This window comes from Sebastes umbrosus, chromosome 1, assembly GCF_015220745.1.
Source record: "Sebastes umbrosus isolate fSebUmb1 chromosome 1, fSebUmb1.pri, whole genome shotgun sequence".
Taxonomy (NCBI): domain Eukaryota; kingdom Metazoa; phylum Chordata; class Actinopteri; order Perciformes; family Sebastidae; genus Sebastes; species Sebastes umbrosus.
The window spans coordinates 9,558,074-9,572,681 of NC_051269.1; the positions used below are offsets into that span (position 1 = coordinate 9,558,074).

At 39.9% G+C, this 14,608-nt stretch overlaps 1 protein-coding gene across 2 annotated transcripts in view; it reads right to left on the reverse strand.

Annotated features, from left to right (window-relative positions):
* Nucleotides 1-13,290, reverse strand: part of ca16b (carbonic anhydrase XVI b) — a 138,586-nt gene extending 125,296 nt beyond the window's left edge. Inside the window, exon 1 of one of the 2 annotated variants that reach the window (XM_037763378.1) lies at nucleotides 12,182-13,290. In XM_037763378.1, the coding sequence (XP_037619306.1) occupies nucleotides 12,182-12,269 (88 nt within the window). In that variant the 5' untranslated portion in view covers nucleotides 12,270-13,290. The remainder of the gene's footprint in view (nucleotides 1-12,181) is intronic. The other variant, XM_037763370.1, reaches the window with a different exon arrangement.
* Between the last annotated feature and the right edge of the window lie 1,318 nt (nucleotides 13,291-14,608).

Consider the following 14,608-nt stretch of genomic DNA (forward strand, 5'->3'; position numbering starts at 1 on the left):
AGCCTGGGGACTGATCTCTCAGGGTGTTAACTTAGGGAGGGGAAAAAAAAAACACTTTCGACAAGGAATTAATGAAGTGGGTTTAGCACTGGAGTGGAAGAGTGGATATGAACTCAGAGTTACACTCAACTAGTCCTCTTTATTTACCACTTATGTCATATGCTCATGACGAATGACCCTTAATAAGTTATCATGCCATTATCGAGTCTGATATGTGGTGAACGAGTCTGCAATATGCATCGTCTACTGTATATCCCAAAATAAACAATACATCATCAAACTATGATGCGATATGTCAACGCAACCTGCTTATCATCACTTCCTCGATAGAGAAGACATTTAAATTACAAGTGCACACATTTTTCAATACTTCAAAGTCAATTTTTGGAGCCTCCAACTGCCTTATTTACTACTGCATCTGTAATTGTAGACTGTAGAAAGATGTCCTACAGTCAAATCCTTCTAGGTAAAGGTTGATCGTACAGCAACGAGGTGCAATGTTTGTCTGCTCCCTCGACAATCTACACATGGCCTCATCGACTATAAATCTAAATGATAAGTTAAACTAGTTCTGGGAATTTATCAAAATAACCTCTGGAGAGCTGCTGAATATAACAGCAGCGAACCCCAAAGATAACTTCATTTGTATGCTGACTTAAGGCTGGGCAATATATCGATATTATATCAATATCGTGATATGATATAAGACTAGATATTGTATTCGATTTTGGATATCGTAATATGGCATAAGTGTTGTCTTTTCCTGGTTTTAAAGGCGGCATTACAGTAGAGTGACTTAATTTTCTGAACTGAACCAGACTGTTCTAGCTCTTCTATTATTTACCCACTTAGTCATTATATCATCATTACTGATGATTATTTATAAAAAATCTCATTTTGTAGATATTTTGTGAAAGTACCAATAGTCGACCCTACAATATCGTCTCAATATCTGGTCCAAAAATATCATGATATTTGACTTTCTCCATATCGCCCATCCCTAAGCTGACTTTTCAAATCCCACTCCTCTTAAGAAAAACTCACACTGACAAAGAGTGTGTTTTTATTAACTGAGGTACACAGTTTATATCTCAGTACATATCTTGGTCACATTTCTTTTATAACCTCATTTAAGGGATCATAATGTCTGTTTCTGTTTTGTATTTATTAGGGCTGTCAATTGATTAAAATATTGAATTGCGATTAATCGCATGACAAGGATTTGTCAAGTATTTAATACTCTTATCAACATGGGAGTGGGCAAATATGCTGCTTTATGCAAATGTATGTATATATGTATTACTGGAAATATATTAACAACACAAAACAATGAAAAATATTGTCCAGAAACCCTCACAGGTTTAGCATAAAAAATATGCTCAAATCATAACATGACAAACTGCAGCCCAACAGGCAACAACAGCTGTCAGTGTGTCAGTGTGCTGACTTGACTATGACTTGCCCCCAAACTGCATGTGATTATCATAAAGTGGGCATGTCTGTAAAGGGGAGACTCGTGGGTACCCATAGAACCCATTTTCATTCACATATCTTGAAGTCAGAGGTCAGGGGAACCCTTTGAAAATGGCCATGACTCTTTTTCCTCGCCAAAATTTAGAACAAATTTGGAGAGTTATTTATATGATATCAGTATCTTCACTCTAGCTGTAAAACTGAGTCCACTACAACCTCCTGAAGATCGATTGCATTGACGCGTTTAATAACTTAGTGGTGTTAAAATGAATTTGCGTCAACGCGTTAACTTTGACAGCCCTAGCATTTGCAATATGTAAAAAAATAAATAATCAACCATCAGCCGAGAAATCAACATCAGATTTTTTTAACTCTCATGTTGATATCGGCCTCTAATATCCAATAATAAACCAATATCTGTCAGACAGTAACACGAAATAAAAAGGCACATAAAACCATTACAAATTATGTCAAAATAAATCTTTTACACAAATTCAAAAAATCAATACGTTTATAAAAGCAGCCCACTGAAAAGGAACAACACAGCTAAAGCTTCTACTTGCATAAAACAAAACCCTCGGGTGTTTTTTTTTTGCTAAATGAAACAGCCAATGCCAAAGATCTAAGGACTGTCAGGTTTGCGTGGCGTCATGTCAATTTTAAGCATTATGTTGCTGTTTGGTTCGAACAAAACACTTGTCTGTCCCGACAGCAATGACTGCTATACACAGTGACTACCAGTGTTTCAAGAGCTGGGTAAAAGACTATGTGTTTTTATATATAAAGACTGTAGTGACTGCATGTTGAACTAAGATGTGACTCAAATGCATAGAAACAAAAAGGTACACAGGCATATTTAGGCGTCCTCTGCTGTTGCTCAAAATAACCGGAACATAATTTATGCAAAGGTTAAAATTCAATTCATCAAATGCAACTTGACTCTCATTCAACGCGCTTATTTTGCATTCTGCAGAGCACCTTGAGCTTGATAAAACATGCACAGCCTAATCCCATATCTTCAGTGATTGTCGCCATAATTCACGACAGGGAAAATGAGCCTCGTGGACGGATAGCCTACTTTTGAATTTTGCTTTTCCTCGCCTCTGAAAAAGACAATCTTGAATGTAGCCCACCAAGAAAAAAAAAAAAAAAAAGAGCACAAAGCAAACACATGCTCATTTGACCCACAATAGCACAATGCAGGAAAAAGGGGGGTGAAAAAATGGGAGCCTGAAGGTCCCATTGTGTCCGGTTCTCCACAGGGCAGCGTTGACTGACAGTCCAGCTGTAAGTAAAGCTGACACACTATCACATCGCGGCAAGATTGTTTAAGGGGAAAGAGGACGTGGCGACTGAAGGACACAGGACATTTATTGATATGGCCGAGTCCTTGAGTGCAGCAGTATACGTCCTTCACTGACAGCGCCTTATTGCCTGGACATTAATCACTATTGTCATGAAGCACAGGAAATAAGTACACTAGTTTCCCCAAAAGCATTTATCCTCCCTCGTTTCAACCAGCCTGGTCGAATCTGGTTTGTGTGTGTGTGCGTTTTTTGGTTGCATGTTGCCTGGACGGATGAAATGATTCGGAGTGAAGTGGCTGTGAGTCATTCTAAATGATTAAAATGCTACTGTGACCAGCTTGTGAGTATCTTGGCTGAAAGACCGGGTGAACTCGACCGTACACACCAAGCAATGAAGTGATGACTGATTGCCTTGATTAACATAAGTTACACAAATAAACAGTTTAATCACAATTAATGTCAAATTACTATAATTACCCTTTAAATAAAAAGCATTGTTCTCGTAATGTTGGGCTCATATCAACTGAAATACTCCACTTCAGTATTAATGCCAGCGTCTCCAGACAGGACGACCTTGCCAGTAATGTCCGCTGGTCGCTCCGGTTAAGTTTCGGCTCCTGGAAATGGTACGCCGGGTATTGATTCTCTTCTAATTGAATTATAATAACATACAACTAAAGAGCAGGGAGAAACAGGGTATATAGGTGGTAGAGGATATTTACTTCTTCTGCATTACTATTCTACATCCACCCTGCTGGGGATCAGTCAGTTAAGAGCTGTAATAATTAATGGATTCATTGTCAACTATTAAATTAAATCGCCAACTATTTTGATAATCGGTTTGGGTAATTTTTTAAGATAAAAAAGTAAAAATTCTGATTCCAACTTCTTAAATGTGAATATTTTCTGGTTTCTTTATTCTTTCGAGGGAAACACTGATCTACATTTTTCACCATTTTCTGACATTGTGTATAGGGATGCACCGATCCGACTTTTTCAGTCCTGATACCAATAGCGATACCTGGGCTTTGGGTATCGGCCGAGTACTGATCCAAAACCAGTGTTTAATTAATACGCTGTATGGCTCACTGTGTGGAAGTGACTGGGATCACTCTTTTATGTGTAAGGCAACATCAGGCTTGACTTAAAACATATCTTTCCTAACTTTGTGAAACAGAATGTAACAAATAAATACATAGATATAAATGTATTGAATTGTTTTTTATTATTAAAATAATAAATTGTACACCAGCGACTCATCAAAATATAACGGAATTACAATTCAAGTGTAAACCTTTTTAATGCAGCAACAAATTGGTCAAAACTTAAACAGGGATTCAAATTCCAGTATATAATGTGTATATAGTATATAAACCTAGAACTGAATTGAATAGATTGACCCCATTGTCACGATACCCGATCCAGCTATTTGAATCAGTATCGGCTCGATATCCGGTATCGGTGCATCCCTATAGTTGTATAGACCAATCAACTAATCAATTAATAGAGAAAATAATCAACAGATTAATCAACAATGAAAATAATGGACAGTTTCAGCCCTAGGTCAGTCTTCATCCAGCAGATTTTAAAAGGTACCCCTGTTGAGTTTCTAACCGCTAGCAGTGCTATGAACCAATGTTTTTTACGAGGGGGTCCTCGTAGGGTAAGATCACTTATAGCTACAATCCAGATGTATCCAGTGTGGGATTTAAAAAAAAAACATTTTTTTAAATCTGCTCTGCAAATATTTTATGAGGAAGAAAACCCATTCAATATGTTTGTTAGACCTCAAGGACACACATAATGCCTTTTGATAAATAACCCTGAATGTAAAAAAAACATAACTTTTATTTGTTTACAAGAAAACTCTACAGGGCACCCTTAAGAAGCAACACAGCCTCTCACTGCCAACACTCTGCATTTTTATCATTATCAAGGAGCCTTTCATATTATGAAAATATAAACAGTGTCTATTAATTTGATTTCTGAGTGCTTAAGATGACTCTTAGGTGTCAGAGCACACAGCAACGTTATATCTAGTACACAGGGCAAGCATCCCTTTTAAAAAAAATGCCCAAATATGTTCAAGCCGCCAAAAATCAGACATGAAATATGTTTTGAAAAAGTGACTGAATGAATCATAAATTTTGAAACTAATACAAGGTCGCAAATATTTACTTACACCCGCCCTGGCTACACCTGGGAACAGTCTGCAACATTAACACTGAACCCAAAAGAAATAATTCACACTCTACTACGTGCTAAAAAATCATTTCAAACTTTAAAATATTCTGCTAGCGTTTGTAAAACTTTCATTTTTTCCCGTCAGTCTTCTCTGCACTAAAAAAATACTGTTTTCACTTACCTTTAGGGTACTTAAAATACCATTCATTTAACATAATTGTCCTATTTTTTTATAGCATAAACAAAACTGGTTTTATGTTATCAGTAATCACAATTTATGGAGGAATAATACAATGTTGCTCATTTCGGATCTTCATTCAAATGAAATGAAACCACAGCAATGACCACAATAGTGATCACTGCTTAACCACCATCATACAATACGAACACTAACTGTTCTTAATAATGAAATTGTATTGTTGTTTTAAAGTTTATCCACTGTAATTAGACACGTAGATACGCTGGTCATTATATTTCGAAAGCGGTAAGCACAGGGTGAGTATCACTGGCAAAAAGATAAACAGCGAATCATCTGCACGACTGAAAAGTGATTACAGTTGCAGTGTTTCCCCATTGGACCATTTAGTGGGTGGCACAGGCAGCTGGTGAGGAGACAACAGATAACAGCGTGCTGAGCCCCGTCCACCATCCAGAGACTGAGCAGCATATGTTACTGATGCTATTTTAAAACCAGGGAGAGAAAGTTACTTTTGAGATGTTGTGTCAGTACTGTACATATCGAAACCAATTATCCAGAGAAGGTGGAGGAGGACCTTGATGATAATGATGCCGTTGCCAACATCAGTGATGTCCAGACAGCTGGCATCCTGCTGGCACAGCAGTACATCAGGACCTCATTAATAACATTAATAGCATGTTTGCTCACTAACATACTACTCGCGAGTGGACAGTGATGGTGTTATTTGAAAAGGACATCCCTATAATGTGCAGTACACACGGGCGAAAATGGCCCATTACGTCTGTCAATCAGCAGTAATTGTTTCTTATTGAAATTCCCAGAATCCTGTTCATTAAAAGGATCTTCTCTATGTTACCAATTATTCCCCAGATGTATCGCGAGGCTTTCACGCCTTTATCCATTTTTGTATAAACCGTATTCACATAACATGCAATCATTTCCTCATTACTTAAGTGATGCAATCAGGAGAATTTCTATAATTAATGACAAGCTATGCTTCTCACTTTGACTATGGAGCTGCAGTTCCACCCACACAACTTTAAAACAAACATAACTACAGTTTTCCACCTAACCACAACTCCTGATGTTCCTCTTACAGATTTGTTTTTATCTCCATGTTATTGTAGGGAGTGAAATTTTGGGGGGAAACACCCTAGAGATGTTTGTGTTAGTGAGAAAAGACATGGAAGACTGCTTTTTTAAACACGGCTGATCATTTTTATATGACTGTTTATTGCCTCTACATACACGTAAGACAAAATTCTCTAAGATGTCAGGCCAATTTCATCGACAGCTATGTCTTTAAAGCCGGTACGCATTGATTTTTAGAAAGAAAATAATCCCCCTCCCTTTCAAATCTTTTATTTTCATGTTAACTAGCACCGGTTTGGTAATACCGTCTATGATGTAAACTCTATATTTATATTATTAGGATTTAGGTCAACCCGGCCTAGGCGGTAGATGAATACGGTTACGTGACAGTGTACAAGTAGTTAAATTGGATTTATCCTCCGCCACCTTCGAGCTGGTCTGCCCGTCAGCCTGTATTGCCAGTCTGCTGCGTGTCAGAGGTCTGGTGAGACATGCCATATGAGAAAACTCAGACGTGTTAGGGGCCTGGAAGGCTACTAGTCAATAAAGCTGCAAACTAAGGACGTGGAAGCAGAAAACTAGGGGTTTTGGGGCAGAGTGGAGGGGTGGGGGGGGGTGACTCAGAGAGGAACCATTCTCCTGTGTTACATCACTGTGACTTTACTATGGGGGATGATTGGTGCCACGAAATCAAAACATCCAATATACTTGGGATGATATTAGATTATCACATATTTATTAGTACGGATGCACCAATCTGACTTTTTCAGTCCCGATACCTATATGAGCTTTGGGTATCGGCCGATATCGAGTACTGATCCGATACTAGTGTTTAATTAATAAGACGTATGCTTCACTGTGTGGAGGTGACTGGGATCAATCTTTTATACGTAAGGCAACATCATGCTCGACTTAAACATTGCTTTCTTAACTTTGCAAAACAAAATGTAAGAAATAAATACATAGATGTACATTTACTGAATTGTTATTTATTATTAAGACAATAAATCGTATACCAACAACTTGGTAAAAAATCTTCAAAACTGCTAAACTGCTAACCGCTAAAAACTTAACTTTTTTTTTTAATGCAGCAACAAATTGCTCAAAACTTAAACAGAAATTTAAATTCCAGTCTATAATGTATATAGTATATAAACATAGAAAAGAATTGAACAGATCGGCCCCATTGTCACAATACCCGATCCAGCTATTTGAATCAGTATCGGTCCAATATCTGGTATCGGTGCATCCCTATGTATTAGCGTGTATGTTTGCTGACATGCAATAATTTCAAGTGCAGAAATCCCAAACATGTTTGTAGTAATACTACACAGTTTGTCCACCAGAGAGCACTAACACATTTATTTTTGAAGTGTAAAATATCTCAGTAGATAGCCTATCTTTTTTGCAAATCTTTAATAACCATATGTAATGGATCCTTAACAGAAATGTGCTGTGCGTTCCATATTACCATACATTTAGTATGCCAGAAAGATTTGGTATGTCCCAATACATAGTATGTCAAATGCAGTATGCCAAAAATACCAGGATGTCCTACTACATCCAGTCGTATTTTGCTTTATGCGAGACAGCGTGTTAGCAGCATATTCTGACCCACAATGCTTTGCGCAGCGGATATATGAGCAAGAGGGTCAAAGTTCAAGGCGCAATGTTATGACTAAATAGTATGTCCCAATCGTATGCATACTGCATTCAACAGGACGTACACTCTAAGGGCAACTGCAGTATGTACTAAAAGTAAAAAGAAAAATGTTTATAGGTTATATTTAGGTGTCATGATGTCATATTGGCCGATATATGATTATTTGATGATGATTTTCTAACTCTCAAATATCATTATAGGTATCAAAATTCAAGTATTGGACTGCATATCCAAACACAAAAAAAATTGGAGCCTGATGGAAATTTTTCCTATATATATATAAGAGATTTTTTTAACATGGTCACGTACTGTATTATCATAGCTATTATCCAAGGTGGTGATGTTAACACCTATGAAAATATGACCATAGGGTGAGTCATATATTTGGATAGCTGCTGTGATAAAAACTGGTGTCCAGCAGTGTTAAGCTCTGGCTGTACAACACCTGTACTTCACCTGTTAACATTCAACCAACCAGGGTCAGAAATTGGCACCCGCCAACCCGCCAAATGCGGGTAAATTGTTGCCAGTGGCCGGTAAAATCAGCAGGCCATCCACCACTTAGTCAGACAGGGAAAACTCTACAGATGGGAATAGAGAACCAGTTCCCGTTAAGAACGGGTTCTTACTTGTCTGATTCCTTGGCATTTCATGCTTCTGTGACTATCGATTCCTCTGTATTAATGCTTTCCCATGGTTACGCATGCACAATGACGTATACGCATGCTGTATCATGTTTCAGTTTGTTTGGGACTGGAGGCACGGCGGAGAGAAAAAGAAGCGCTCAAAAGCATGGAGTCATAACTAATAAACCTGAGGTGATGCACCCTACTTTTTTCCCTGATTAAGCTTCACTGTGAACATCAAACCTGTGTTGAAATCAGCAGGAGGAGATTAAGTAACGTTACCTGTTAGCAGCCGGTGGACAGCACAGTCCGGCTTGGCCAAATATCAGAGCTACAAACATTAACGGAGGTGAGTTATTATTATTTGGCGTTCAAAATGCTGCTCAGGAAAAATGACTATTGGGCGAAGGTAAATTAAAAAGTTATCATGATGTGTTCAAATGTAATCTCGTAAAATTAAGTTTTTGGGGAGAAACTTGAATAAATCCAGTAGTTTGAAGGAGATGTTTTCACAGGGATATAAATTAGATATTAGAGAGGGAATTATGACCTGTTTAACTTCCTAACACTTGCTCTAAGCAGCGTGACAAGATATTTTTAATCAAAGCAAGTATTTAAATAATCATAATCATTTGAATTGTGTGTTTTTATGCAAACAACCACTATAGATGACGATAACAAAGTACAGTACAGTACTGTGTGCAGTACCCTCCCTGCCCCGGAAAATAGGGCTCCCCCAGAAGCTACGGTGTAATTTCGAACACTGTAATTTACCATGTATATAATGTTTTTGTGTAAAATATATTGGAACATTGAATGACATCAGATCTAAAATGTTATTCCTTCATTTAGTGCAGAGATTTCAAAAGTGGCAGATAAAGTTTCTGAGTGGCAGACAAAGCCACAGTGGCAGGCAGGGGAACAAGTTAATTTCAGACCCTGCAACCAACCCATCAATCTTTAATAGTTAAATCTCTAGTGGCACAGAATCTGATGGGTCACATATCTGGGTGCAACACCGGTCATCTCAAACTGGGGATGTGTCCGAAATTCCATATCAACATACTATATAGTATGCTATAACTGTATGTGAGATATTTAAGTATGTCCAAAACCTTAGTATGAAACAAATAGTACATGTATTGCATACTATTTACGGTGAAATATTACAGTATGCAACGCTGGACACAACGGCGGCATAAATATCCCACAATGCAATGCAGTACTGACAACAACGTTCATAACGGACGTTGGCGGTCAGCTCTGTAACATCAATAACACTTCAATTTAACTGTAAGTATAAGATTTCACTTTGCTAGGAGTAATATATATTTTAAATTAATTCAGACTTTGCTTCTCACAAACCGTCGTTTTGGTCACATGAGGTTTGCACGGGTTACCATGGTTACACATCTACAATCTGCAAGGAGGCTCTCAGGAAGTAACGATGTAAATCACTGCTCAGTGCGTACGAAAAGATACATACTACTGTTTGTGCACACAAAAGTATGTTGAATGATAGTAAACAAATTGAGTATGTAGTGCATAGCATGCGATTTGGGACGCAGCCTGGTAGGCCACTGAAGCCGATATTCCAGGACTATTGGTGCCTTCAAATGGGGTCGTGTCTAGCGTGTTCACGAGAAGAGTTCATATGAACGCTCCCCTCTTGTGGTGTTCACGACATCGTAAGTGGAAAGTTTCTGAAAGCGCCAAATTCACGAGTTGTGACGTGTTTGTTTGACGTTGTCAGAAATGGCGGAGGCCTTGGAAGTTCATTTATCGGTGCATAATAAGTGAATATATTGTAATTTTAAGTCATATATTGTTTTTCTTGGTAATTTTATAATATGTCTGAGGAAAATGTTGATATTTCCAACGTGCTCATCTTTTGTCATTATGCCTTTGCATTTCCTTGCTAGTTTGCTAAATTGTTGGCCTCTGTGGCTCCTAGATGCCGACAGTAACATTGCCGCAAACGGTGTTCTCACGACTTAACCACTTGAACGCCAAGCATATTGTGAACACGACTTCCCATGTTGTAAACACAAGCTCACAAGTTTCATTTTAAGGCACCATTAAATCGTCTAGTTAAATCTCTAGTGGCACAGAATCTGATGGGTCACAAATCTGGGTGTAACAGCGGTCATCTCAAACTGGTGCTGAAGCCGATATTCCAGGACTATTGGTGCCTTCAAATGGGGTCGTGTTTACCGTGTTCACGAAAAGAGTTCATATGAACACCCCCCCTCTTATGGTATTCACCACATCGTAAGCGGAAATTTTCTGAAAGCTCAGAGTTCACGAGTTGTGACGTGTTTGTTTGACATAGTCAGAAATGGTGGAGGCCACGGAAGTTAATTCATCGGTGCATAATAAGTGAATATATTGTAATTTTAGTCATTTTTCTTGGTAATTTAATAATATGGCTGAGGAAAACGTTGATATTTCCAACGGGTTCATCTTTCGTCATTATGCCTGTGCGTTATGTTACCTGCTTGCTAGTTTGCTAAATTGTTATAACCTTTGTGGCTTCTAGATGCCCACAGTAACATTGCCGCAAACGGTGTTCTCACAACTTAACCACTTGAACGCCAAGCATATTGTGGACACGACTCCCCATGTTGTAAACATCACACGTTTCATTTGAAGGCACCATTAAAATCGGCTAGTTAAACCTCTAGTGGCACAGAATCTGATGATTCACAAATCTGGGTGTAACATCGGTCATCTGAAACTGGGGTTGTGTCCGAAATTCCATACTAACATGCTATTTAGTATGCTATAACTGGATGTGAGATATTTTAGTATGTCCAAAACCTTAGTATGAAATCAATAGTACATGGGGTCACAAATCTGGGTGTAACAGCGGTCATCTCACAACTGGTTGCTGAAGCCTGGACTATTCCTGGGATTATATATTTGTGCTCTGGTGGCATTAATCACCTCTCATACATCCACATCCATCCACGAGCCAACAGCGCTAACTATCTCCCTCATCCCCGTCTCTACCTACGCAACATGACAGCAGGCAGACACACAGATTAATACCTCCACCTCCAACACAGCTACAGGAAAAACATGGAATATAAAAACTTGCAACACCTTTATAAACAACTAAAAACTACAGGTTTTTGACAGATTGACAAGAGAAAGACCAACAATAATTCCAACAGGAGAGAAAGTAACTCAAATCCTCTGAGTGCCTTTACAGACAGGAATGTTATATATGAGCCACATTTCCTGATGAATTGTTGAGACACCATGTTGTATGAACAGCTAACATGTAAAGGAGTTGTTTAGCAGGACTAATTATTCATATTTAGCGTTAAAAGCAGGGGATAGTTAGCGCCATATAATCAATACCATGCACCCACATCACGGAGGCTAACGGCTCTAACGTCTCTAACAGAACCGTTAACCGTTAGAACTCGGCCCTGTAACGTTAGTAACGGGTAACCGTTAGAGGAACTCAGGCTAAACGGTGCCGCTGACACAAAACGTCGTTATTCGACAACCAAAAGTGTCTTTTACTCTTTATTAATACGGATAAACGCAACACTGTGGACTCTGTGTAGTTCTGCTACAGGAACGGAAAGCTAGCCCGGTGGGGCTGGTGTTGTTGGTGAGTACTTACCGGGATGACAGTCTTTGTGTTCGGGCAGCAAGGTTAAAACCATGAAGGATAAAATCCACCAGTAACTCGGTTCCCGTATTCTCCGCATGTTAGAAGACTACTCATCTACTCATCGAGAGCAACAAGAAGGAAGGCAACGGGTGACAAAGTTTTTCAGTCCTCTTCTTTTACAAAATGAATCACACACGGAGCAGAAGTTGCTCACAGCAGCCACGGAGGCATCAAAGTCCTGCTCAGCGGGCTCGGCTTTAGCGGAGTTGCTCTTCTTAAAAACACAAATCTATTCGCCTCCAGTCCGAGCAGAGGCTGCTGCTGCTTTCTGGAGCTCCGAGGAATAACACGACACGAACAAACAGTTCACAATGTGCGGGACTCCTCCACCGTGTGCCTGTAGCGGGCTTCCAGATAGCGACATTCCCGTAGTGAGGATGAGGATGAGGAGGGGGGGCAACCATCGGCGATCAATCGATCTGTCTTTTAACTACAGCAACACAAGAAAAGAAGTGGTCGAATAATATTGATTACACGTGGTCATTATGAAGTGATTATCCGCGGCGTCGGTCGGCGAGACGAAGAAGGGCAGTGTGCACAATAGCGAAGAAGAAAAAAGAAGTGGTGCTGCTGGAAAATGTCCCCATTCTTCCCATCCAGGAAGTGGACTAGCGGTCAGGCATGCATGGAGATCTGCAGGCTGCTGGTCCCATCTACAGGACGGGCTGCGTGTGAGAGAGAGGCAGCCAGCAGCGAGGGAGGGAGGGAGCAGAGGAGGAAGGGAGGGAGAAAGGAAGGGAGGGAGGGAGCCAAGGAGAGGAAGGCGGTTCTTGGATTTGCTGAATGCAAAATGAGTCGAAACGGACTCAGAGTCTGCTTTCTGTCTCTGGTGCTAGAAGACTCCAGAAATCATGCCTGGTGTCAACTCCAGACTGGCCTCTTTTTATATGTTGCATCAAAAACATGTTGCATCAAACATGTTGCATCAAACATGATGGAAAAATGTCAGAGGATTGTTTAAAAATAACAGAGAACATAGTCTCCACTGAGTCCATCCCCCCATGCATCCATGCTGTTTTGTTGCTTCCTCCCAGGCCCCATTATTAAAACGACCCTCCTGTGGCCACCACAGTGATGTCCCTTTGCCTCCTGCTGGCAGAACTGTGAATGGAATACTTTAGCAGTAATCATCACCTGGACTATCATGGTGTATGTGTGTGTGGGTGCTGATTAGAGAATTATGCATCCACCGGTGGTGACACTCCCCTAGGTAAATGTGTAGTCAGTGGTGTTCTTGCAGAACTATCCAGCTGGACATTTAATTTGAGGAATCTGATTAAATTTCTCATTTAATTACCCAGTTCTCTGCAGGGCCATTCAAGACAGTCACAAGGGCCCTTTGCTTTTAATGTGGGCCATCTGCTTCCTCTCCAAAATGCCTACCTTTTCAAAGCCCCGCACAGCCTCGTGGGCATCCTTGCACGATTCCTCCAGGCTGCACTACCTACCCCCGTACCACACACTGCAAAACATTAGTGTGTGGTTGACAATACTCCAGATCCTGACTCCGGATTCTCACTGATCAAGTGCAATTAACCTGAACAGTTTCTGAATTCTTTTCAGTTTTTCTGTCTTGGTCTGTCAGGTGAGACGACAAGATGCCCCTTTGATTAATCGTGCAGACTCGTAGACCCAGGATACTTCCCCTTATGTGTAGAGGGTGAAAAAAACAATAAAACATCACAAACAATGCAAATAACAACATAACGTTTAAGCAGCAAGCAAGATCGGAGCAAATATGATTAAAAAAAAAGTTATTTTTATAAAACGGTCACTATATCCTGACAGTAGTGCATGAGACAGGTAATCTGAAAACAATAATGTGTCTCTGTGTCCTCCAATGTCCTGCGGTGCTCCTAATAGCATCTGTCAGAATCAATATTCTGTAACTTTAATGCCTATTTCTCTCCTCAAATGTTTTCAGAAACATCTTGTAGTGTACTGTTTAGCTGTAAAATGAGGAAGTTTGCTCTGGCTGGTGGGCTGTGCTTGGTATTTCCTCAACTTAGCTCAACCATGGATGTAATAAGAGAGCTTGGATACAGCGTTGGAGGCGGGGCCCCGTTCATTCCTATGAAAGTTGCTCAGTGGCGCATGAAGCCTAAATGGCTCGACTTCCTTCTGGAAAAGTACCCGCATCTTGGGCACGTGGTACATTCGCAGTAGCGTCCGCTTGGTCACATGACTCGGTCACGGGGTCCCAACGTCACGCCGTCGTCAAGGCTTGCGCTCCAGCCGCGATCTGGGTCTCATTCACATGAACGGAGTATGGGAAATAACTCTGGATTTGGCTATTAGTTCATTTTACAACTTTAGAAATGTAATTTTTTAAATAAGGGCTATTTAGGTGTTCGTACTGGGAAGTTGATTCACCTA